This window comes from Humulus lupulus, chromosome 8, assembly GCF_963169125.1.
Source record: "Humulus lupulus chromosome 8, drHumLupu1.1, whole genome shotgun sequence".
NCBI classification, from domain to species: Eukaryota; Viridiplantae; Streptophyta; class Magnoliopsida; order Rosales; family Cannabaceae; genus Humulus; species Humulus lupulus.
Window position 1 is genome coordinate 74,940,066 of NC_084800.1, and position 23,154 is coordinate 74,963,219.

The 23,154-nt window shown below is 38.1% G+C and overlaps 2 protein-coding genes and 1 long non-coding RNA gene across 4 annotated transcripts in view; 2 read left to right on the forward strand and 1 right to left on the reverse strand.

Moving 5' to 3' along the window:
- The window catches only part of LOC133797829 (3-deoxy-manno-octulosonate cytidylyltransferase, mitochondrial-like), a 33,513-nt gene extending 15,771 nt beyond the window's left edge, over nt 1–17,742 (reverse strand). Inside the window, exons 1-8 of one of the 2 annotated variants that reach the window (XM_062235907.1) lie at nt 17,201–17,742; nt 16,812–16,857; nt 16,219–16,305; nt 15,997–16,121; nt 15,573–15,712; nt 15,405–15,456; nt 15,195–15,305; nt 2,812–3,864 (exon numbers count right to left, since the gene is read on the reverse strand). In XM_062235907.1, coding sequence (XP_062091891.1) covers nt 3,823–3,864; nt 15,195–15,305; nt 15,405–15,456; nt 15,573–15,712; nt 15,997–16,121; nt 16,219–16,305; nt 16,812–16,857; nt 17,201–17,425 — 828 coding nt within the window. In that variant the 5' untranslated portion in view covers nt 17,426–17,742 and the 3' untranslated portion in view covers nt 2,812–3,822. Of the gene's footprint in view, nt 1–2,811; nt 3,865–15,194; nt 15,306–15,404; nt 15,457–15,572; nt 15,713–15,996; nt 16,122–16,218; nt 16,306–16,811; nt 16,858–17,200 lie in introns of those variants that run through there. The other variant, XM_062235906.1, reaches the window with a different exon arrangement.
- Nucleotides 4,830–8,724, forward strand: LOC133793890 (uncharacterized). The gene is made up of 3 exons (XR_009875011.1): nt 4,830–5,561; nt 6,530–6,593; nt 7,742–8,724. It is a non-coding gene; the product is annotated as an uncharacterized LOC133793890 (long non-coding RNA).
- Nucleotides 17,743–20,355: 2,613 nt separating the features above from the next.
- On the forward strand, nt 20,356–22,701 carry LOC133797830 (GABA transporter 1-like). Its single transcript, XM_062235908.1, has 7 exons — nt 20,356–20,564; nt 20,675–20,905; nt 21,091–21,188; nt 21,269–21,455; nt 21,557–21,687; nt 21,776–22,009; nt 22,238–22,701. The coding sequence occupies exons 1-7, from the start codon at nt 20,483–20,485 to the stop codon at nt 22,616–22,618; spliced, it is 1,344 nt and encodes a 447-aa protein (XP_062091892.1). The 5' UTR covers nt 20,356–20,482; the 3' UTR covers nt 22,619–22,701.
- The last annotated feature ends 453 nt before the right edge of the window (nt 22,702–23,154 follow it).

Consider the following 23,154-nt stretch of genomic DNA (forward strand, 5'->3'; position numbering starts at 1 on the left):
TCACGATTTTCACAGTTCAACCAATACATTAAAATAAAAATAACAACTAAAAACAAATTTCCTTCATTGTTCAAAACCAAATAAAATAAAATAAAATGAATTGAAAACTGAGAACTGCCTCCTTAAAGCGCTGTCGTTAACGTCATTTAGCCGGACGTTGGACCCCTCTTCAAAGAGGCAATAAAAGAAGGATCGACTTTGCCTGATCAACATGACCACCCAAGTAAGGTTTCAATCTCTGGCCATTGACCTTAAAGGAATCACCTGAGTTGCCCCGAACTTCTACAGAACCATATGGAAAGACCTGAACAACAGTGAATGGTCCTGACCATCTTGACTTCAATTTGCTAGGAAAAAGTCTCAATCATGAATTAAAAAGAAGTACCTTCTGCCCTGGTTGGAACTCTTTCCTGACTAAGTTCTTGTCATGCCAAGCCTTTGTTCTCTCCTAATAAATCTTGGCATTTTCATAAGCCTCATTTCTGAACTCATCAAGTTCATTCAGTTGCAACGACCTTCGTTCACTGGCTGCACTCCAATCAAAATTTAATTTTTTTCATAGCCCAGAATGCCCTGTGCTCCAACTCAACTGGTAAATGACACGCTTTACCAAACACCAACCTGTAAGGAGACATACCTATTGGTGTTTTGAATGCAGTTCTGTAGGCCCAAATCGCATCATCTAACTTCTTCGACCAATTTTTCCTCGAACTGTCAACGGTCTTCTCAAGGATGCTTTTGATTTCTCTGTTTGAAATTTCAGCTTGCCCATTTGATCGAGGATGGTAAGGCAAAGCTTTTCGATGATATACTCCATAACGAGCCAGTAATGCATCAAGTTGTTTATTCACAAAGTGTTTCCCTTCATCACTAATAAGAGCTCGGGGAGTGCCAAATCTAGTAAAAATATGTTTATGCAGAAAATTAAGCACAATTTTACCGTCATTGGCTCTAGTTGTTGCAGCCTCCACCCATTTAGATACATAATCGACTGCCAATAGAATATATTCATTGTTGTAAGATGGCGGAAAAGGCCCCATGAAATCAATGCCCCATACATCAAACAGTTCCACTTCAAGAATTCCATGTAAAGGCATTTCATTTCTCCTCGAGATATTTCCAGTTCGTTGACATATATCACATGCCTTGACAAAAGTATTAGCATCCTTGAATAATGAAGGCCAATAGAAACCACTTTGTAATACCTTGGCTGCCGTTCTTGATGCTCCAAAGTGCCCTCCACATTGTTGAGTGTGACAATGGTTGAGAATTGACTGCATCTCTTCTTCAGGAACACACCTTCTGATAATTTGATCCACACAATGCCTGTAAAGAATAGGCTCCTCCCAATAGTAATGTTTCACCTCATAAAAGAATTTCTTTAGTTGCTGCTTCAACATTTCAGGAGGCACAATCTTGGCAACCAAGAAATTCACTATGTCAGTAAACCAAGGGACAGCTAAATTCTCACTTACCCCAAACAGCTGCTCATCAGGAAAGTGATCATTGATTTGCACTGCTTTCTTATTTTCAGTCTCCTCCACCTCAAGTCTAGAGAGGTGATCAGCTACCACATTCTCGCTGCCCTTCTTGTCACGAATTTCCATGTCAAATTCTTGAAGTAAAAGAATCCATCTAATCAGGCGGGGCTTGGCATCTTTCTTTGACATCAAGTATTTAATGGCAGAGTGATCAGTGTAGACAATCACTTTATTACTAATTAGATACGGTATGAATTTATCACAAGCAAACACAATAGCTAGCAACTCTTTTTCTGTAGTAGCATAATTCAGTTGAGCATCATTTAGAGTCCGACTAGCATAATAAATAGACCTGAATACCTTGTCAATTCGCTGTCCCAAAACTGGCCCCACTGCATAGTCACTAGCATCACACATCAACTCGAAAGACAATTCCCAATTTGGAGCTATAACAATTGGAGCAGAAATAAGCTTTTCTTTCAAGAAATTGAAAGCCTTCAAACATTCATCATTAAAATCAAAGACAACTCCATTCATAAGAAGATTTGAGAGAGGCTTGGACACTTTAGAGAAATCTTTTATGAATCTTCGATAGAACCCAGCATGAACAAGAAAACTTCTAACACCGTTGACTGAAACTGGTGGAGGCAGCTTTTCAATGGTAGAAATTTTTGCTTTATCCACCTCAATTCCCTCTCTTGAAATTTTATGGCCAAGAACAATCCCCTCTTTCACCATAAAATGGCATTTCTCCCAATTCAACACCAGATTTGCCTTCTCGCAACGATTCAACACGTTCTCCAAGTTACCCAAACAGAGGTCAAATGATGAGCCAAAAACAGAGAAATCATCAATGAATATCTCAATACACCGTTCTACCATATCTGAAAATATGGCCATCATGCACCGTTGAAATGTTGCAGGGGTATTACATAATCCAAATGTCATTCTCCTGAAAGCAAATGTGCCATAAGGACATGTAAAAGTTGTTTTCCCTTGATCCTTTGGTGCAATAGCGATATGATGATACCCTGAATATCCATCCAAGAAACAGTAGTAGCTATGGCCTGCCAATCTGTCAAGCATCTGATCAAGGAAAGGCAAAGGAAAATGATCCTTCCTTGTTGCCTTGTTGAGCTTGCAGTAATCTATACAAATCCGCCACCCCGTTACAGTTCTTGTTGGGATGAGTTCATTGTTCTCATTTTTCACCACAGTTATACCACCCTTTTTAGGTACCACTTGCACAGGGCTCACCCATGCGCTATCAGAAATTGGGTAGATCACCCCAACATCCAACCATTTAAGAATTTGCTCCAGTACGACTTCCTTCATGGCTGGATTGAGTCTTCTCTGGGCCTCTATGGATGGCTTGCTATCCTCCTCCAATAAGATTTTATGCATTACTATCGATGGGCTTATTCCTCTAATATCCGCCAAGGTCCACCCAATGGCCAATTTATGCTCCCTTAAAACCCTCAACAGTTTCTCCAATTCTATCTTTGACAGGTCAGCTGACACAATGACAGGTAAAGTTTCATTCTCTCCCAAATATGCATATCGCAAATGATCTAGGAGAACCTTCAATTCCAGCTGCGGTGGCTGCTGAATGGATGTTAGCGGTTTATCAGGCGCATCTGCTAATTCTTGAAACTTCTTCCAGTATGGCAAGAAAGAGTTGATCCAGTTTACGCAATCTCTTATCTCAGCATCATCATCATCGACCTCATCACCCAATAATACTGCCTCTAAGACATCACTATTCATCCTTCTCTTCGAGACTGCCTTCTCTATCACATCCACACTATAGCAACTGTCACTAGCCACCGGATACTTCATGGCCTTGAAGACATTAAAGACCACCTTATCTCCTTGAACTCTAAGCTTAAGCTCTCCTTTGTGAACATGAATAAGAGCTTGGCATGTGGCTAGAAATGGCCTACCGAGAATAATTGGTACATTCGTATCCTCCTCCATGTCCAGAACGATAAAGTCAGCTGGAAATATAAACTTATCCACCTTCACAAGAAAATCTTCAATAATACCCCGTGGATGTGTCACCGATCGGTCTGCTAGTTGTAGAGTGACAGTTGTTGGTTTTGCCTCCCCCAAGCCAAGTCTTCTAAACACAGATAATGGCATCAGATTAATACTTGCCCCCAGATCACATAAAGCGTGTTTGCATTCAAACTTGCCAATGGTGCAAGGTATGGTGAAGCTCCCTGGATCTCTCAGCTTTTGGGGTAACTTCCTTTGTAATATCGCACTGCACTCTTCAGTGAGTGCTACAGTCTTATAGTCCTCCAATGGTATTCTCCACTCTCAGCCGTCGTCTCTCTCTTCAGCCCCCCTTCCAGTCGCAAACTAAGTTTCTCAAAAATCCCTACAAAGTTCCGAGTGAAAAGACTCAATTGCCCATCAAAAAGTGATCAGATATGTGAAAATCGCGTCACCAGCGCTGTAGCGCTAGTATTGTAGCGTTGTAGCGCTAAAGTCAGAAACAAAATAAAAGAAATCTGGGCACCAGCGCTGTAGCGCCCTTATCGTAGCGCTGTAGCGCTAAAGTCAGAGCCGAACTTCCTGAAAACTGCGTCCAAGCACCGTAGCGCTGTAGCGCTAAAGTCAGGAACGTCAACTCTTCATAAATCCTTCCTAGCGCTACGGCGCTCCCTTAGTAGCGCTGTAGCGCTACTTACAGAACCCAAAAGTCCACAAATTTGTCCCGATTTTGTTCCACTTTCACTCCTTTTCACTATTTGTATCACTTTAGCATTAATCACCCTGAAACATGAACAAACGAACATAATTCCGAAATAATGGTCAAGTATTTTCCACATTCCGACTTGTTGCGATATTCCGAAATAATGGTCAAGTATAAGGGTGGAAAATACTACATTCCGAAAATTTTTGTCTTCTCTGAGATTAGTGCCATAGCGCTACAGCGCAATATTCGTAGCACTATGGCGCTAATCTCAGAGAAGAAAAAAAATTTCGGGAGTTACCAGCGCTACATCGCTGGTTCCAAAGGCCAGAAACCCAGTACGCGTATTAGCGCTGTAGGCTATACCTATAGCGCTACAACGCTCTGTCCAGAAAATATTTTAAAAACAGAGGGGTTGCAATTTTCCCCCTCATTTCCTCTACAGTTTTTTTTTCCACATCTCCATCTTCTCTCCTCCATCCCCCCACAACCCCCATAGATCTTCCCTTGCAGCCCCTTTCCCAGAAATCTCACCACACATTCTCCATTTCTCATTCATTTCTTCTTCTATTTCTGTAATATTCAACATTTTTATTATAAATCAAAGTTTTAATACATAAAATGTACAAGTTTACAAATTTAAGAAATAGTAATGGAAAAATAGTGTTTAAAATATGATTTTATGTTTTTAATGAGATTAAAGAGAGAGAAACTTGAGTAGTCAAGTATTGGACCCAAATGTCATATAATTTTAATTGGGGATTTTTATAAAAATTAAGAAAGTTTTGCTAAAGGGCTTATTTGAAAAGAATTTTAGTATTTTGGGTCCAAGTGTAATTTTAAAAATAATAAAAAAAAAAAAAGAAAGAAAAGAAAAGGCTTCAGCCTTTCTTTTTTTACCCGAGTCTCTCTCTCTCTCCTCAGAAAACCTCTCTCTCTCTCTCTCTCTCTCTCTCCTCTGCGTATTACTGTTGCCGACGACGCAGGAGTACTTTCCGGCCACCATTTTTAGCCACGCGCCGGACCGTTGGATTCAGAGGCCTCCGAACTATCGACCCACGCGGGAATCTAGAGTTCACTCGCCGATTAAACGCCTCAACCACTCGATTTAAGTTCGGCCACCCCGCGACTTCAAAGTTGCGATTCGGCCACCTCGGGCATCCGTTTGCCGATCCGTCACCACCATCGTGTTCCTCGTGTTGTGGGCTTCAAAACCCAATAACTTGTTCCTACATCTACCATAGTTGGGTGGTGGGCCCACCACGAGCCACCGCGATCCACCGTAGACCGACGGTCGAAACTTAGTGTTCGGGGTTTTGAAGTACGTTTTGAGTCTCAGAAAATCATCGTTTGACTTGTTGTGGAACCCGATCACTTTGGTATAATTTCTTTTACCTATATATTGTGATTTAATTGTGATTGATTAGAGTGATTGTTATTATGTGTATTTATAGTATATAATTATATATATTATTGATATATGGAATATTTTTCTGTAATTATACTGGCTGTCTGGAATTATATATATTTTTTATACAGGTTTTGATTTTTGGAATTGTCCACTTTATAGCCGTTGTGCTGTCCAATTTTCTAGAAAATATTAGATATTAAATAAAGTATAAAAATACATATTTAATTGATTTTATATTAATATGGAAATTATTATGATTAAGTAATTTTAATTATTATTGTTATTATTTTGTTAAGTAAATCAAGAATATAGTTTCATACATATATTTATATATATAAAAAGTGTGATTTATAGTAAACATGTTATTTAACAATTATTCTTATATATTAATATTTTGTTAATATTTGAATATTAAAATAATATCAATATTAGTTTCTTACAGTTATTGATATTTGTAAGACCAGTAAATTTTGGATAAAGTATATTTATTATATCACTGGAATTGATATTATGACTAATTAATAATAATATAAATATTTATATTTATATTATTATTATTATACTGATTATTACAATTTTATGTTAAAAATATGGTTTCTTTTATAAAATGACTATTTGAATATATACATTCATATACGTATTGTTATTGAAGTATTTTGTTATGAATATTGAAATAAGTTTATTTATAGACGATAATTATTATTATTGTTGAGATTATTATTATTGTTGAGATTATTATTATTATTATTATTATCATAAGAGTACATTATCTTATGAGCAAGGTTTAAAGCATGGTTTTATCTGAAGAGTGATTTGCATTACGTTGATAATAATTATTATTATCATTTATATAGTTTCTGGTATTGTTAATATACACTATCAATAGTGTATATTTACGGATTTGATAGAATTTAATAAATTATGTGTCTTGAATAGGATTTGTATGGATTTAATTGATTGACTCTTGGTGAGCCGTTTTAAAATAAGCTAAGGACCTAAGGTAAGTAAATCTCACCTTTTGTGCTTAAGTGTAAGATGCATGACTACATTGATTGTGTACATCTGATGAGTTAAGTATGATATGATGATGATGCATATGATAAGTATGTGAAGAATGGTTATATGAACACCATGAGGGTGTTGTGTGATATGTAATTGATGAATTCTGTGATATGTGAAAGATGTCTTACTTGGTTAAGAATGATATGAATTATGTGCAAGTATGTGTTCTTATGTTGATGGATATGTGGATTACTCTATGTTCATGTTTTGTTATATGTTATGATATATGAAGCGTTTAAGTTTTTAGGCTGGAAACCTTAGACCTGAGCCATAGCTCTACGTTAAGGTATAACAACGCCACCAACCCAAAGCTTCATGTATTATGACTAAAGATGTTTTGAGTTATATGAGGTGTGATACAATGCCTTGATTGAATACCATGAACATGAACATTGGCATTTCAGCATCAGCATGTATGCATGGCATGCATAGTTATGTGATACATTATTATGTGATATAAGACCATGCATATGAATATGAGAAAAGTTATGAAATGCCTTGAAAAGTTTTATGTAAAGTTAAACATTTTAATGACACAAGGCTTAAGCAAAGTGATAATAAGATGTTAAAAAGGGTGCCACTGTTTCGATGAAGCAATCAAGTAAGTTCAGTAAAGAAGACGGAGGTCTATTATGGCTTATAGTGGTCGTCCACTAGTGTGGGCTAGGTCAGAGTTGACCATTCAGATATGTTTGCCATGTTCCCGTCTTTCTCCTCCACATGTGTAATAAGTGCGGCAGCTATGGCAACGATGAAATGAGTGTTATGATGAGCCTAGCTGAGATGATGGCTAGCCGGAGGAGAACCCATGGGATTCTATATGATATATGTTATAAGCCATGCAGGCATTTGCCGAATCAAATAGTGTGCACAAGTGAAATCGGGCCCATAAAAAACGTGAAACTAAAAGAAATAGCATAAAAGTAAAGTTTGAAAGTGCATGAGCAATAAATGAAATGCATAAGTATATAAGTCAGCATATTAGTATATGTGCACTACAAACTCACGACATTCATGTGTATGTGTATGCATGAGATTTACTTACTGAGCGTTAGCTCATTATGTTATTTTCCAACATTTTTCCAGGTGTGGCTTTAGCTGTTGAGCAACTTGTGGAGCACGGACTCAGTAGCAATGCAATAATGGTTTAGAGTTTTCATATGGCTGCCTTGAATTTAAAGTATTCATACGTGTAATAATTTCTTCTAATAAGTTTATATAAAAGTTTTAAATTTTTCTGTATTTCTTCGTATCATTTTATTTAATTCTTTTGGTCAAGTGCCTTACATACTCGTAAACCCTAGAATTACGAGTATGTGGCAGACGTACCCTACCTTAGGGACGTTACAATTTCTCTCCCTTCTTTGCTTTCTTCCCCAAATCTGTTTTGAAACCCTAGAAATTCAGTGATCTAATTTCTTGCTGAAGATGGAAATTTTCAAGGGGCTGTTCTAATTCAAGCATAAAGGAGTCCATTGCAAGGTTTGGTAAGTGGTTCCTCTCCCTTTTCTCCTCAGATTTTTGTGGTATTTGAGATTTGATTGCTTTGATTGATTGTTGAGGGTGGATCCTATCTGTGGTTTTGGTTTGGGGATCTTAGTTTATTTTTTTGAAAGAGTGCATCCTGTAAGTGTTTGTGAAGAGGAAAAGGGTTCATTTGTAGGGGAGGTGCTGTCAAAATTATGTCTTGTGGGTTGGTGAGAGTGTGGATAATGGCACCCAAGAGTAGAGCGGGTAGAAATAAGGATAAAGGAAAGGGACAAGCATCTGCGTCTCAACCAATGGAGGATAGTTCTGAGCATGAGTATGATGAGACTAGGTTTATCAATTTTAAGGCTCAGGAGCGCTATGAGAAATTTGTTAGAAAGCCTTTGATTCCTGAGCGTGAAGTGGAATATCAGTCTGAACCTTTTGCTCATCAGATTTTTGAACGGGTTCGGGCAAATCTTATGAATAGGAAATGGGGAGATTTTGTGACTAAATTGGCCCAGGCTAATGTATCATTGGTATATGAGTTTTATGCGAACTTAAGAGATAAACACAATGATACAGTTTTTGTTCGAGGTAAACGCGTGCCTTTCACTACTGAAGCTATTAATAAGGTGTTCAAATCCCCGCACATAAAACAGGAGGAGGAGGAATACGCTCAGTTCTTGAATGGATCTATAGATCTTACGGCTGTAGCTGATAAATTGTGCTTTGAAGGTGCTCCCAGGAATTTATCTGGCAGTCTACCTAAGAGTATAGCATCATGCCAGCTTAACATTGAGGCGAGATTTTGGGCGTTCTTTGTGTGTGCTCGATTTATGCCGGTTAGTTATGTGTCTGATATGACTAAAGATCGAGTCTTATTGATGTACGCGTTGATGATGGGCATGAGTGTTAATCCGGGTATTTGGATCAAGGCCAACATTAATTTTATTGAAAAGGGGCACACCACTGGAGGTTTGGCCCATGGATCCGTCATCACGATGTTGTGCTGTAAGGCTGGTGTTCCGGAATTTGTTACTGATATTTATCAGTCGCTGCAACAACCGTTGTCCATCAATTTGATGAATGATTATCCTGAGCCTGCTCTGTATGTGCCGCAGGCAAGGAAAAAGGGAAAGCGTCGTGTAGAAACTGATGTGGAGGAAGAAGCTGAACCAGTATTGTTGGGTGGCAGTAGCAATTCAAGTATGCAGCAAATTAATGATAAGTTGGATTATCTAATCCAACAAAATCAATATGTGGTTCAACAGCAGCATATGGTGAATCAGTATTTGGGCCATCGATATGATTATGAAGTGAATCATATGGCTCAGTTAAACAATTTGGTGAGCCGCTGGTCGCTAGATGAATCGGATCGCACTTACTTTGCTCCACCACTGCCCTATCCACCGTACTCTCCATTTTACCCTCCGCCTCCACCCCCGTCATTTGCTGGTTTTCCTGAACCTCAACCTCCGCAGTCTCAGCCTTTTGAAGGACCTTCGTTCCAACCACCACCACCGCCATACTAATGTGGCTGGTCAGGTAAGTCTTTTTTCCCATTCTTGTCATACTTCACATTGGGGACAATGTTCGATTTTAAGTTTGGGGGAGAGGTTCTGTTTTTCTTTGCTGTGTTTTTAGTTTGTTTATTTGTTTGAGTTTGGAGTCATGTTTTAGAGTATAAATTAAGTTGACAATAATGGTCATTTCAATCTGATTGACTGTTTTGTAGTATAATCCAAATGAAAAACTGTTGTGCTTCTAAATTAATCTGTGTGCTTGGTTAGATTACTTTGTTTTTCACTGTGATTTGTTGACATCAGAGATCTATTGTTCATACATTGCAAATGTTATACTTGAGTTATTTTATGCATGTCAAATTTGGATTGTGGATTGAAAAGTTTGAAAAATTCTAGAACCTGCTTGCTTACTATTTGAGATGAAATTTGAAACAGTGCACATTTAGGAAAATGATATAGGCAATTTTTGGACTGGTTGTGCCTTTCAAGCTAACCCTATTAAAGTTTATCCTTAGTCAACCCTTTCGAGCCTTATAACCATTTTCTTGATTAACACACTCTTTTGAGCCTAACTGTAAAATGAAATACCATTTACTCTTTTTGACCCATACCATGAGCATTTATTATATGAGGGGAGTGAATGTGTAATGGGATGTTTGTAATATGTGTTATTCAGAAAATTACTATTGATTGAAAAAAAAAAAAATCAAAGAAAGAAAAAGGAAAGAAAGTGAAAAAAAATGATTATGCCCCCAAACAATTATTTAATAAAAAATCATAGTTTGGGGGAGTTTATAAAAATATATATATATATATATATAAACATTCTCAATCATTGCACAGAAAAATGGGTAACAAGGGATGAGTGGTGTGAATTTGTTGGGAAAGCTTGTTTAATGGAATGCTTGTGGTATGATTAAGCCTAAAAACTGTCTCTTTGTCCACCTATACCTAAGCTTTCTATTTCAACCCTTATAAAGTCCTATTGATTCTTATTTGTGCATTTGTTTATATTAATGGAGAATAGTAAGTAATGCAGGCATATGGAATACTTGAGTTTGTGGTTAGTTGGTGAGAATTTGATGTGCATAAAGAAGTTCAATTATTTTATTTGCAAGTTATGAGTAAATGATCTTTGATGTTGAGAAATTGCAGTGAATTGTGAAGTGGTTAAGACTGAAAATCTAGATTAAAGTTTAAATTGCATGATTGGTTTTCCTGAGAATTATATATGCATAACATTCTTGAGTGTTTGAATTGGTTAGTTATGTCAACTTGGTTTGTTAGGTCTGAGTCTAGTTAGATTATTTACTCGAGGGCGAGTAAAGGTTAAGTTTGGGAGAATTTGTTAGGTTTGTTTTAGAGATTGTTTTATGTTATGTTTTTAGTTATTTAGGATTGTTTAGCGCAGATTTATGCTTGTTTTCTTCTTGTTTCAGGCTTTAATGGTCAAGTACATAATATGGAGTGAAATGAGAAGAAACATGTTAAATATGATAAATAAGATGGATTTCGTGCTGATTGTGGAGTTTCAAGACATTATGTGTGGAAAATACTACATTGAAGATGCTCAACGCACGTCGTTTATGCTCTATAATGGAAGTCTGAGACTTCAAGCCACATTTTGACCATGATTTATTCACTTTCTGGAAACACTTCTAGAAATAGAAGTTGTAGATATTTCTCTTAGCTTTCCATATCTTTTTGAATCATTCAAGTCGGAGTTATATCAAAGGAGTTATGATCAAAATACGATGAGCTGACGCCGCAGGCTGTTCGAAACGAGTTTCGTTCTATTCTGACTTTAGCGCTACAGCGCCATAATAAGAGCGCTACAGCGCTAGTGCACCAGATTTTGAGGCATTTTGCCACTGTTAATAGCGCTACAGCGCTAGAGACGCGATTTTCACATTTCTGACCACTTTTTGAATGGCAATTTGGTCTTTTCACTTGGAACTTTGGAGGGATATTTTAGAAACATAATGTTGCGACTTTGGGGAGGCTGAACGGAGGGAGAAGACGGCTGAGAGTGGAGAACACCATTGGAAGATCCATTCTTGTGTTTTTCATCATCTATCTTTAATTTTTTTATGTTTGTAATTGAATTCTATGATTGCTAGAATGAATATTATGGGCTAATTTCTCCTTTAGGGCTATTATGTGAATCTTTTGGAAACCCTTTTTATGGATTAATGCAGAATTTATTTTCTTCTTCACCTCTTTCAATTCCTTACAATCTGTGTTACTTGTGCAATTATTGATTGATCACCTCTAATTGTTATTTCATGAATCAAATTGAAATCTGAAAAGTGAAATTTGATATGCTTTGATTGTTTGGATGCAAATTCAATTTAGAACGAAAGTATCTAAGTTGTTTGCTTATTTTTCTGAGTTGCGTGTTTAATGCCTTCTTCATGATTCAACTTTGCCATAGAAATATAAGAAATTGTCATTTAGATTGAACTTGTAAATCTTAACCAAATTATGAATTGTTTTTGCAACTTGTTCTTGAATAGAGAGAAGGGGATATAATTCTTGCATTAGGAAGTAAAATGGTGGAAAATAGAGGATCATAATTGTCCTAATTTCATTCTCTCTGTTATTTTGTTAAAATTTTCATTGTGCTTCGTTAGTATTCTTCTTTGTTTGAAATCTCTGAAATTGTTTAATCAAATAGAATTAAAAAAATTGATTGATTGGTAATTGATAAATCAGTCCTTGAGGACGATACTTGATTTTTACCATATTATTACAAATTGCGACTGTGTGCACTTGCATAGCTAAAAAAATTCGCAATAGAACTCTTCCAGGGTAGCGGCCTTGCTACGCTGCATGTCATCCCAAAGGGGGGACCCGGGCCTTATCCCGGACTGCAGTGCCACCAGGCGCTGTCCGTCGTCCACTTTCGTCTTCGAGGCTTCTTCAGTAAAGCGCTGGATGTAGGCCCTCAGTGTCTCCGCGGGGAGTTGCTTGATATTTGCGAGAGCGCTGATCTGCATATCCATCCTCATGGCGGCCACGAACTGCTTGCGAAATGCTGACTGCAGCCCGGACCAAGATTGGATGGATCCAGGCTTAAGTCTCTTCCACCATTCTTCGGCGGGACCGCCCAAGGTGATCGAGAAGCAGAGGCACTTGTCGTCGTCACTGACGTGGGCCACTGTCATGAGCCGGTTGTATCGGGACAGATGGTCCCTGGGGTCAGTGTTTCCAGTATAGGCGGTGAGGCTTGGCATCTTGAACCCCTTGGAGAGTATGGCGTCTAGGATGTGCCTCGCGCAGGGCTCTTTATCCTCTTCGTCGAAGTCGGTGTCTGCGCCTTCTTGCTTGCGGACCAGGCGATCCGTGACCTTTTTCAACGTGGCCATCTGCTCCATGAGCTGCCTGGCCGTGCCATCTTCTAGGGGTATTCTTTCGTTCCTCCTGTCGTTGATGTTGTTCCTGAGGTCGCCACCTCGGGGGAAGATCTTTTCCTTCCGGGCCCGCTCCTTCCGAGCGTTCAGTCCATCACGTAAGTCTATCCGGGAAGTGTCATCCCTGAACTGAGGGCATGGCGTTCCTCGCGGCGAGGCCATTCCTGACGGTTCTTATTAACCGAGGCACTTGGGTGCAAAGATCTTTCCCGCCCGTCTCGCCTTGAGGCATGTCGGGGCTGTGCGTTTCGCGGCTGCGTCCCCTGCGGATCGATCGGGTGGCCTCGTCCTGGGACGGGGCGTACCTTTTCTTTCCTAGGGAGCGGCCGGGAACGGGTCACAGCTTTTGCGACGGGGGTGGTCTTTTCTCGGGTCTTTCCACCGGCCTTCTTTCTCTCCCTGTCCGGGTTTCCTGGAGCTGGCTCAGGAAAAGGCTCCGAGGGAGGGGCCGGGCTGGCTCCTTCGGGGACCTCGGCCCGCTCCTGTGGAGCAGGTTGCTGCGCTTCTGGAAGTGGGCCAGTCACAGGATTGGCTGTCGGACCCTGCGCGGCTATGAGTGCCTGCAAGGCTTGGAGAGACTCTTGCATCCGTCGATGCGCCTCCGCTTGTGCAGCGATCCTGGCTTCCTGATCCAGGACCTGCTACCTTAGTCTGGTCACCTCCAAGTCTGGCTGGTCGGGCTCTCCTTCGGGGGTCTCAGGATCTGCAGCTTCGTCGTGGTACTCCTCATTTTCCTCTTCATAATATTCCCCTCGTTATCCTCTTCGTACTCTGTCCCACCTTCGTAGTCTTGTGACTCGTCATGGTGAGACGTCTGAGGAGGCGCGTTCTCGGGCAGATCCTGAGGGAGATGTTGTGAAGGCAGCGGGTCTCTGTTGCCCTACTCTAGATTGCTAGGGTCGAAGGTTGTGTGTCGTGTGTTCATCATTGTAGTAAAGGACTGACGTTAGCACTAGCTTCCTTCAGCTCTCAATGAAAGCACCAAACTGTTAACCGAGGTTTTCGGTAACTATATTAATAAATATTATTTAAGGGTAATAATAATAAAAGTAGAATATTAACACGGGGTTTTTACGTGGTTGGAGCGTTAATGAGCCTTAGTCCACGAGTCTGTAGTATTAGAGCTTGTAAAACATTTTACAATGGAGTTTCTCTCCGTATTTTAACTGAGTAATTGTATCTTAGTTGAAGAGAGATCCTTTTTTCCAGTGTTCTATAGCCTGTATTTATAGGCTTATGGGAACACTGGGTCTGGGCCGAGTATGACCCGGGCCCATCAGAGATACGGATATTCTTGGCCTTTCTAGTGGAAGCCCAATATGAAAGATACAGCATACATGAATTCCAGATCAGCTGAGGCCCAATGAGTTGACTCAAGAGATATATCTCGCCCGACAAAACGGTGCTTTTGGTCTGGACACTTCGAGTTACGAGGCAGATTCAGGAGACAAGACCAGTCAGAGTACTTGGCAGCGCAGACCTGAAACAACGGCGTGCAATCCCGAGGTGGCCTTTTCCGCAGGCGAAAAGTGGGGACAACCCCCACGCGGAGTGGGGCGGCTTCAGGGTCCTGGACACTTGGCCCCTCCAACCGGGGACGATATGATCCGGGTTCGTTTACCTTTGTCCCTCTTCATTTACCACAGGCCCAGACCGTACCAGGGTCCGGGACCAGGATGCGTATGTCGTGGGGGGTTGGAACGGTCTGCACGTCTCTTAGATGATTGTCCCGGATGACGGGACTCGGAAGACCATACCGGACCCCCCTAATGGGCCCAGAATCGCACCTCGGGCCCGTACCCCTCTCGGACACTCCCGTACCAAGAGGCCTTGGGCCGGGCCCGCATGCTGAACAACCCTTGACCAAGGGCCTGGACGAATGTCCCGGGTCCATGCAGGAAACGGGGATAACAATATCCTATTAATGTTATATGGTTCAAGTAAACAAAGATTTTAACATCATGTTGCCAAATGTCTTCACAACTTCTCCACTGGAAAAGCAAGAAAACAAAATGAAGAAAATTGCAATTCCTTCAAGTCTCTTGTAGGATTTTTAAACTTATCAATAAACAGGATATTGAACCCAAAAAAAAAAGAAAGAAAATATGTGAAAATCTAACTGTACGGTTGTACCTTCATCTTGTACCCATTTTCAAGTACTTTGAGCTGCTCCAGATCCTCTTCTAGTTGTAAGGGAGTAGGTTCAAGCTCAGAATATATCTTGAGAAACTTGGAATCATAGCTCTGGTAGACATTCGAAACGAAAAGTCATTGGAAAACAAAAAAAGGTAACCTACATAATGTAAATTGTATATCTTGGAACAAGAAATGTCAATTTGGTACCTGGATACCAAGATGAAGCGAATATGGAAATTGTGGATTGACCTTCCCCAACCTGTTGTAAAGGTAGAATCAAAACATGCTAAGCACTTCTAAACATGAGTTGCTTTAAATACATGCTTTCATTAAAAAAAAAAAAAAAAAAAAAAGTCCAAAAAGGCATAATCTCACTTGTTATATGGAATCAACCCCCTTGAAAAGTAGATCGCATAACCTCGGTTGTCCACCACACATTTCACTCTATTTGGATCAAAGGCATCCTCTGGTTTTAAAGGTGTAACTGCAGTGCTAAACACTGCATCAGGTGCTTCCTGGTGGACAAAATAAGTTCAAGTATGAACACGAAGATTTTAACCAAAGATGGGCAATTGTATAAATAAATAACTAGTTTACATATGAGTTTAAACTAAATGATATTCAACTAGCCATGCTTCACCTATGTTCAAAGTTCTTCAAATGTAGTCCTTTGTCCATTTAGACTTATACTTGAAAATTCAATTTGAGTACCACATGAATTGTCTGTACATGAAAATGAAATAGCACTCCATATTAAGAAGCATAGGAGTGGGACTGCAAAAGAAAGAGGATAGTTTACCTGCAAAGCTTTAACAATCCCATCTATTATCTCAGGTTCAAGAAGAGGCTCATCGCCCTGAATGTTGACAACTATGTCATAATTCTTATCAAGCTTCTGAAGAGCTTCATTGCAACGCTCAGTACCTAAAATGGTAGGGAGTTATATGTTTAACAGTCAGCAAAATCTAAACCAAAAATATCTAAATCTTCACAATGCATTCAAGTATAGCAAGATACCAACCATTTCGACAAGACACTGATGTCATTATGACATGGGCACCAAATCCTCGACAGCATTCTGCAATCTTATCATCATCCGTGGCCACAACTACACAAAAAAGAATCTCCAAATGAAAATGATGCTACATGAGTGAGACAGGCAGTTAAATGCAACTGAGAGACAGAGAAAGGTAGAATAAAGATTATGTAACTAGTAGTTATGCCAAAATCTTTTCCCCAACATGACAAAACTCGTTTTGATACTCAACTTTTCTGTCCTTCCCATGAGGGATTTTCTAATAGAACTAAGAAACTTATCTGTTTAAAATCAACACCAGCACATAGAGAATGGATCTTGAACAACAGAACAAATTGTAAGGAGATTTGGTTGGCTACAGTAATGTATTCAAAACAAATCTTGAAAGGGCAACCAACTCAGCCACTAACACAAGTTGGCTAATGCACTAACATCTCTGAAACTTGAATCAAAATAGTTCTTAACCACTTTGAGCTTGATTTTAAAATTTCTTACAAAAACATTGTCTAAGAGACTCTTAGAGAGTCTTTTACTCTTTTTCAATGTCATATCGTGTGAAGAGAAGTGGGTGGACATACCAATATGATCCAATGAACCCGCAAGCTTTGCCCTTTCCCACGTTCTCTGCATAAAACGAACTCCATAAGTGATGAATTTGAATCCTATTCTAAAAATAACAACAAGAAAACTACCTCATACATCCATGTTTAACTGAAACCAAGAACTTGTTAAGCACAAATAATTGATTTGTGATACTATAAGTTTCTAATAAACAAAAACAAGATCTTTTCTTCAATATAGCTAAATTCACGATATCGATATGGGTAACAAATTGGAAGTGCAATGTATTTAACCGCAAACTCCAAATAGCTAAAAGGAACCCTTTTCATGTTTGAGACCAACACTATTTTCCAAATCACACATCAGTAAATTCAAGTATTAAATAACAAAAAAAAAGGTAATGAACCTGTATCATAGGCTTCCCGAGGATCTGAACGAGAGGCTTGCCCTCAAAGCGGGAGGAAGCAAAACGGGCAGGGATGATGCCAACGACTCGGCTTCGGAACTTAGTGGATCGACCCAGACAGAAGCGGGCTCCAACTGCTGCAGCTGTAATGGCAGCTACGCCATAACCGATCCATGCAATGGTACTGCTCGAAGATCCAGACGAGGACGATGAACGAACGGACATGGCGTGGTGTGGTGTGGCGTGGTGGGTGTATCAATCACTGAAAATTCGAGGAAAATTATGTTATGTTCCAGCGGCTCTTAGTGTGAAAATAGTTGCAAATGACTTCTTATTTTTATTGTTTTTGAACATGAATGATTCTATTTCCATTCTTTCTTATTGATTTTACTTATTACAAACTTATTTTTGACTCATTAAATTCTCACCAAATGTTTGATTGATGAAAGAGTGTCATTGTTGAAGCAATTGTGGTGGTAACTGGTCACAACATTCTTTAATTCAATGTAGCTATTTAATTTCAGGGTCATTTGGAGAATCAGGCTGAGGGAAAATGGTTTTAAAACTCGTGTTAATTTTATGTACATAAATAGATTGTCTCTCAAACCATTATAGCCAATTTATCATAAAATTCCCATGGTTCAAAACTGTGCATAAATCATGTTAGTTGATTTCATTTTTCCAAACTGTAAGTGCAATATGGTAAGGGAAAGGGCTCTGAAAAACAACTGTAAAATATTCTTTTGGTCTCTAATTTTCAAAATCAGTCCATAAATTTTATAACCCATTATCAGATTCTGGCTACTCTAAATTATAGTTGTTTTCTTCAATTTTTCATCTCAGTTTTGATTTTTGGAGGTTGATGAAACTGTGATTAGTGATCAAAATCAAGAGTATCTATTAAAGACTGAATTGAGATTAATATACATTATAATTTAGGACCAAGTAAGGCATTTTCCTTTTAACATGGTCCACATTTATCTAGTTTTGATGAAGTACTAATTCTCTTGCATACCAAGTCGCACTGCCAATGACTTTACTTGTGTATGCAACCATCCATGTTAAACACTATTGTTCACACATTCATATCAATGAAATAACTTTTTATTATTGTTAAAAAAAAAAATTCTCTTGAACTCCCTTCTTCAAAGGTTAGTGATTATTCTCTTTCTCCTACAATGAGTCATTTCTCTTTGTTGTGTTTGTGTATAGAGATTACCACCTATTAACAATAGAACAATGGATACGCAAAAATATGCACTAAGCACTAAAACAAAAGATTAACAAATCTTGGATTAATCTTTTACAAAAATATCTCTTCAAAAATTACATAAACATGTATATAAATTAGGGTCCAAGAGCTAATTTTTTGCGAGCTTTGGGTGTGTATATATCGCTGAATGGTTGTTCAAAAGTGATTACCGAAAAATCTGCAGTCATTAAAGAAATAATCACAATTTTCTTTAATTAGAAAAAGCCATTGGGACAGACATTAAAGTTGATCCCACAATTTTTATGAACAATGTTAAATGTTATGTCAAGTTCATTTCTAGGATCAAAACTTTCCCTAAATAAACTCGAGCTTATAGAAAAACGATCAAAATAATTAAAAAGTAATTTATTTAAAAAATAAACCTTTTATTTTATACCAAAATTGATTTTCTAAGTAAGTAAAGATTCAATCTTTATTTATGGATTATAGAACCAAAAATTGATTAATCTTACTAGCAATTAATCTACCGGTCATATCAAATCTTTTATATTTGAAGCTATCAACAACAAAAGATTGACAACTCCTATTTAGATTCAATTATTCCGAATATTATTGTATGCAATGAGAACTTTACTATCATTTCTTTTAAGTTCTATTTTAGATTATTTACTATTATTTCTTTTAAGTTCTATTTTAGATTAGCTAATAGTATTGCTCATTCTTTAGCTAAACTAGCTTTATTCATAAATAGCAAGCTAAACTAGTTTTATCCATAAATAATAAGATAAATTGGTGTATTAGGCATTCTTACTGTATTTATTCTCTTATTGAGAACGATGACTCCTGTCAATAATATCCTCTTAGTATTCTTTTTCACTCTTGAGATTTTTCCATTAGGTTTGACAAATTTACCCTCTCCATATATTCTCTAAAAAATAATCTACTGCTAAGTAAATATATCATAAAATTTCTTCATTTTGATGCAATCAATATCTAAAAAGTAAACATATCATTCGGGATTGACAACTCCAATTAGTGTAAAATTGGATTGGGGTTAGGATTAGCTTGGAAATATTTCTTTTATTTAATTTTTTAAAATAAAAAATAATAATTAATACAATATTATATAATTGCACACCAAACACTTTATAATTTAATTAATATAGTATTTTAAGTCAATACTTGATGTGTAATGCAATACTTATCAAACACACCCCTAAAGATCATCTAGAAGATGTTTAACAAGATTCAGAATATTATCCTTAGTACTATGACTAATTTGTCACGTGACAAGAGTAAGGGTAGGTTTAAGAATGAACAATATCGCACTTTGAATTCTCAGTCAAAATTTAATAATGATTTTCTCCCCTATTCAATTTGGACGGCTAATTTTGACGTTACTGATAAGACAACATAGTCATATAATATCTTAGTACTTAAATTTTGTAGGCTGATACTAACAATCCATATTATATACGTAGTATAGAGTATAAAGTCATGCATATGATGTGTGTTCAATTTGATGTTTGACTGTTAAGTTTGACGAACAGATGGTTTGCAAAAAATGTAGAAAATAAATACTTTTTTTACTAGCTCTTGAGTAGAGACAAAAAGTGCCTAATAATGTTAAAAATCTATTAGAAAAAGTTAAAAATATTTCTTATTACTTTCATTTTCATGGGAACCTTATTTATAATTAAAGTGCCTTTTCAACGCAAATGCTCATTTGAGAGAGTCAGAGAACCAATGGATGAGAAATTTAAGTAGAAGACAATCTCAAACATACAAAATAATCCCAAGTTGTGAACTTGTGAGAAAATACGTCCACGTCTAGTTGACTTGTTGAATGGTCCACAATAGTTTTCTATGATTGCCCCCGTACTCACCAGAAAACAAACAGAAATATTTATTAACCATCTTATTAAATTTCACTAGATTTCTTTATTATTTTTTACAACTCTTGGCTTTTATGACCAGTTTTGAACTCCCTTTCTTATACTAACATCCCAACCATGTCTTTCTATCCACAGGTATAGACAGAGGACAAAGGAACTGTGACTCCAAACACCATGGAAGAACTGAAGGAAAATGGATTCGACAATTCTCAGAAAGAGCTTGATGCTGGAGCTATGTTTGTCCTCAAGTCAAAAGGTCAGTGAGTACTAGTTGTGTGTGTATGCAAACATAATACCGAACAGTCTTTGAATTTGCCTCTATGATCACTTGACCATTAAGTTAAGACAACTTTCATTAATGTGCAGGGTCATGGGTTCACTGTGGGCATCACTTGACAACTTCAATAGTGGCCCCAGTCCTTCTAAGTCTGCCATTTGCGTTGGGGTTGCTGGGTTGGGTTGGAGGAGTCCTTTGCCTGACTTTGGCTGCCCTGGTTACTTTCTATGCCTACAATCTCTTGTCTTTGGTTCTTGAGCACCATGCAAGCCAAGGACGCCGCCTGCTTCGGTTTCGAGACATGGCTACGGACATTTTAGGTGAGTTTCCATTTAAATTTTTGGAAGAATTGCTCATAATCTAGCTAATATGGTACCAATATCAGAAAGAAGCCATTGGCTTAAGCCCATAATCTGTCTCTAATTTATGATCACTAATATCTTCATCACCAAGTCACATGGGGATTATTCCTTCTTAAAATTTTGGTATGCCATTGTCATATCAGGTCCAGGATGGGGCAAATATTTTGTTGGGCCACTGCAATTAGGAATATGCTTTGGAGCTGTAATTGCTTGCACACTTCTTGGAGGGCAGAGCCTTAAGGCAAGTATCTAACTATACTTAGTCGTAAGTTTGTATTACTGAGTAGGTTATATTAATAAGATGGGATTTTCTTTTGGCAGTTCATTTACTTGCTGGCAAATCCAAATGGGGAAATGAAGCTTTACCACTTTATTATCATGTTTGGAAGTGTAGTTTTGGTTTTGGCTCAAATGCCATCCTTCCACTCCTTAAGGCATATTAACCTCATTTCTCTACTCCTTTGCCTTGCTTACAGCGCTTGTGCCGCCGCTGGTTCTGTAAATATTGGTAAGAACTCAAGACACACATGCGGCCAAGTTTCTCAACATCAAATCAGAAATAGTGAAAATCATAATAAGAATTGATAAAGTCATGTTTGATGAACACAGGATATTCCAAGGATGCACCTAGAAGAGACTACTCTGTTAAAGGAAGCGAAAAGGACCGAATTTTCGGAACCTTCAATGCCATTTCAATAATTGCTACCGCATATGCCAGTGGAATCATACCTGAAATTCAGGTACTTAGTTAAGATACTCTTAATTGCTAGTGTGGTGATCTTTGTTAAGAGTAGAAGTAATACTGATATGTGACTACTTAATTTGCAGGCAACAATAGCACCCCCAGTGCAAGGGAAAATGTTCAAAGGGCTATGTGTGTGTTACAGTGTGATAGCACTAACATATTTCAGCGTGGGAATATCTGGATACTGGGCCTTTGGAAACCAAGCTCAAGGAACAATTTTAGCCAACTTCATGGGGGTTGATAAGCCTTTGCTTCCTGCTTGGTTTCTTGTCATCACCAATGCCTTTGCTGTTACACAAGTTTTGGCTGTGACTTTGGTAAGTATATAGATATAATTTGAGGAAAATTGCTTCTAAGTCCCACTAAAAAAATTCATATAGCCCCTCACCACAATGGTCACTCCATTGACAGGTAAGATAACGCACTTCTTGTCACCCCTTGCATACAAATAAAGTTTTCAGCCTTGATATAAACCTTTTTTTCATCAACAAATATTTGTCCAGTTCTTTTGTTACGAAACTAACTGCAAGTCATTTTATGTACAGGTTTACTTGCAGCCAACAAATGAAGTGTTTGAGAATAAGTTTGCAGACCCAAAGATGGAGCAGTTCTCCACTCGAAACATCATTCCAAGGCTGATTTTCCGATCACTATCTGTTATTGTGGGAACTTTTTTTGCAGCGATGTTACCTTTCTTCGGAGATCTAATGGCACTGTTTGGTGCGTTTGGATGCATTCCTCTGGATTTTATACTGCCAATGATTTTCTACAATGTAACATTCAAGCCCTCAAAGCGTGGCCTCATATTTTGGATAAACTCAGTCATAGTGGCGGCTTCATTAGTTTTGGTAGGAGTTGGCTCTATAGCTTCTGTTAGGCAGATAGTTCTTGATGCCAAAACATATCGCTTATTTGCTAACATGTAAAATGTATTATAAGTTTTGTAACGTTCCTTAGTAAAAAACTTTTAAAATTATAAAGGAGTATGGTAAAGTATATATTTTTCATTTGTCAAAAAAAAAAAGGTATTCTTTTGATAGTTCGCAGTTTTTCCACACATTCAATGCTATGTTGAACACTCTTCATAGACCAAATCACGTGGAGCATTGCTATAGGGTACCATGGTATCCAACAACACCTTAATATTGATTGGTGTAAATATTAAAATTTAGTGGATCGACCCAGACAGAAGCGGGCTCCAACAGCTGCAGCTGTAATGGCAGCTACGCCATAACCGATCCATGCAATGGTACTGCTCGAAGATCCAGACGAAGGCGATGAGGACGATGAACGAACGGACATGGCGTGGTGTGGTGTGGCGTGGTGGGTGTATCAATCACTGAAAATTCGAGGAAGATTATGTTATGTTCCAGCGGCTCTTAGTGTGAAAATAGTTGCAAATGACTTCTTATTTTTATTGTTTTTGAACATCAATGATTCTATTTCCATTCTTTCTTATTGA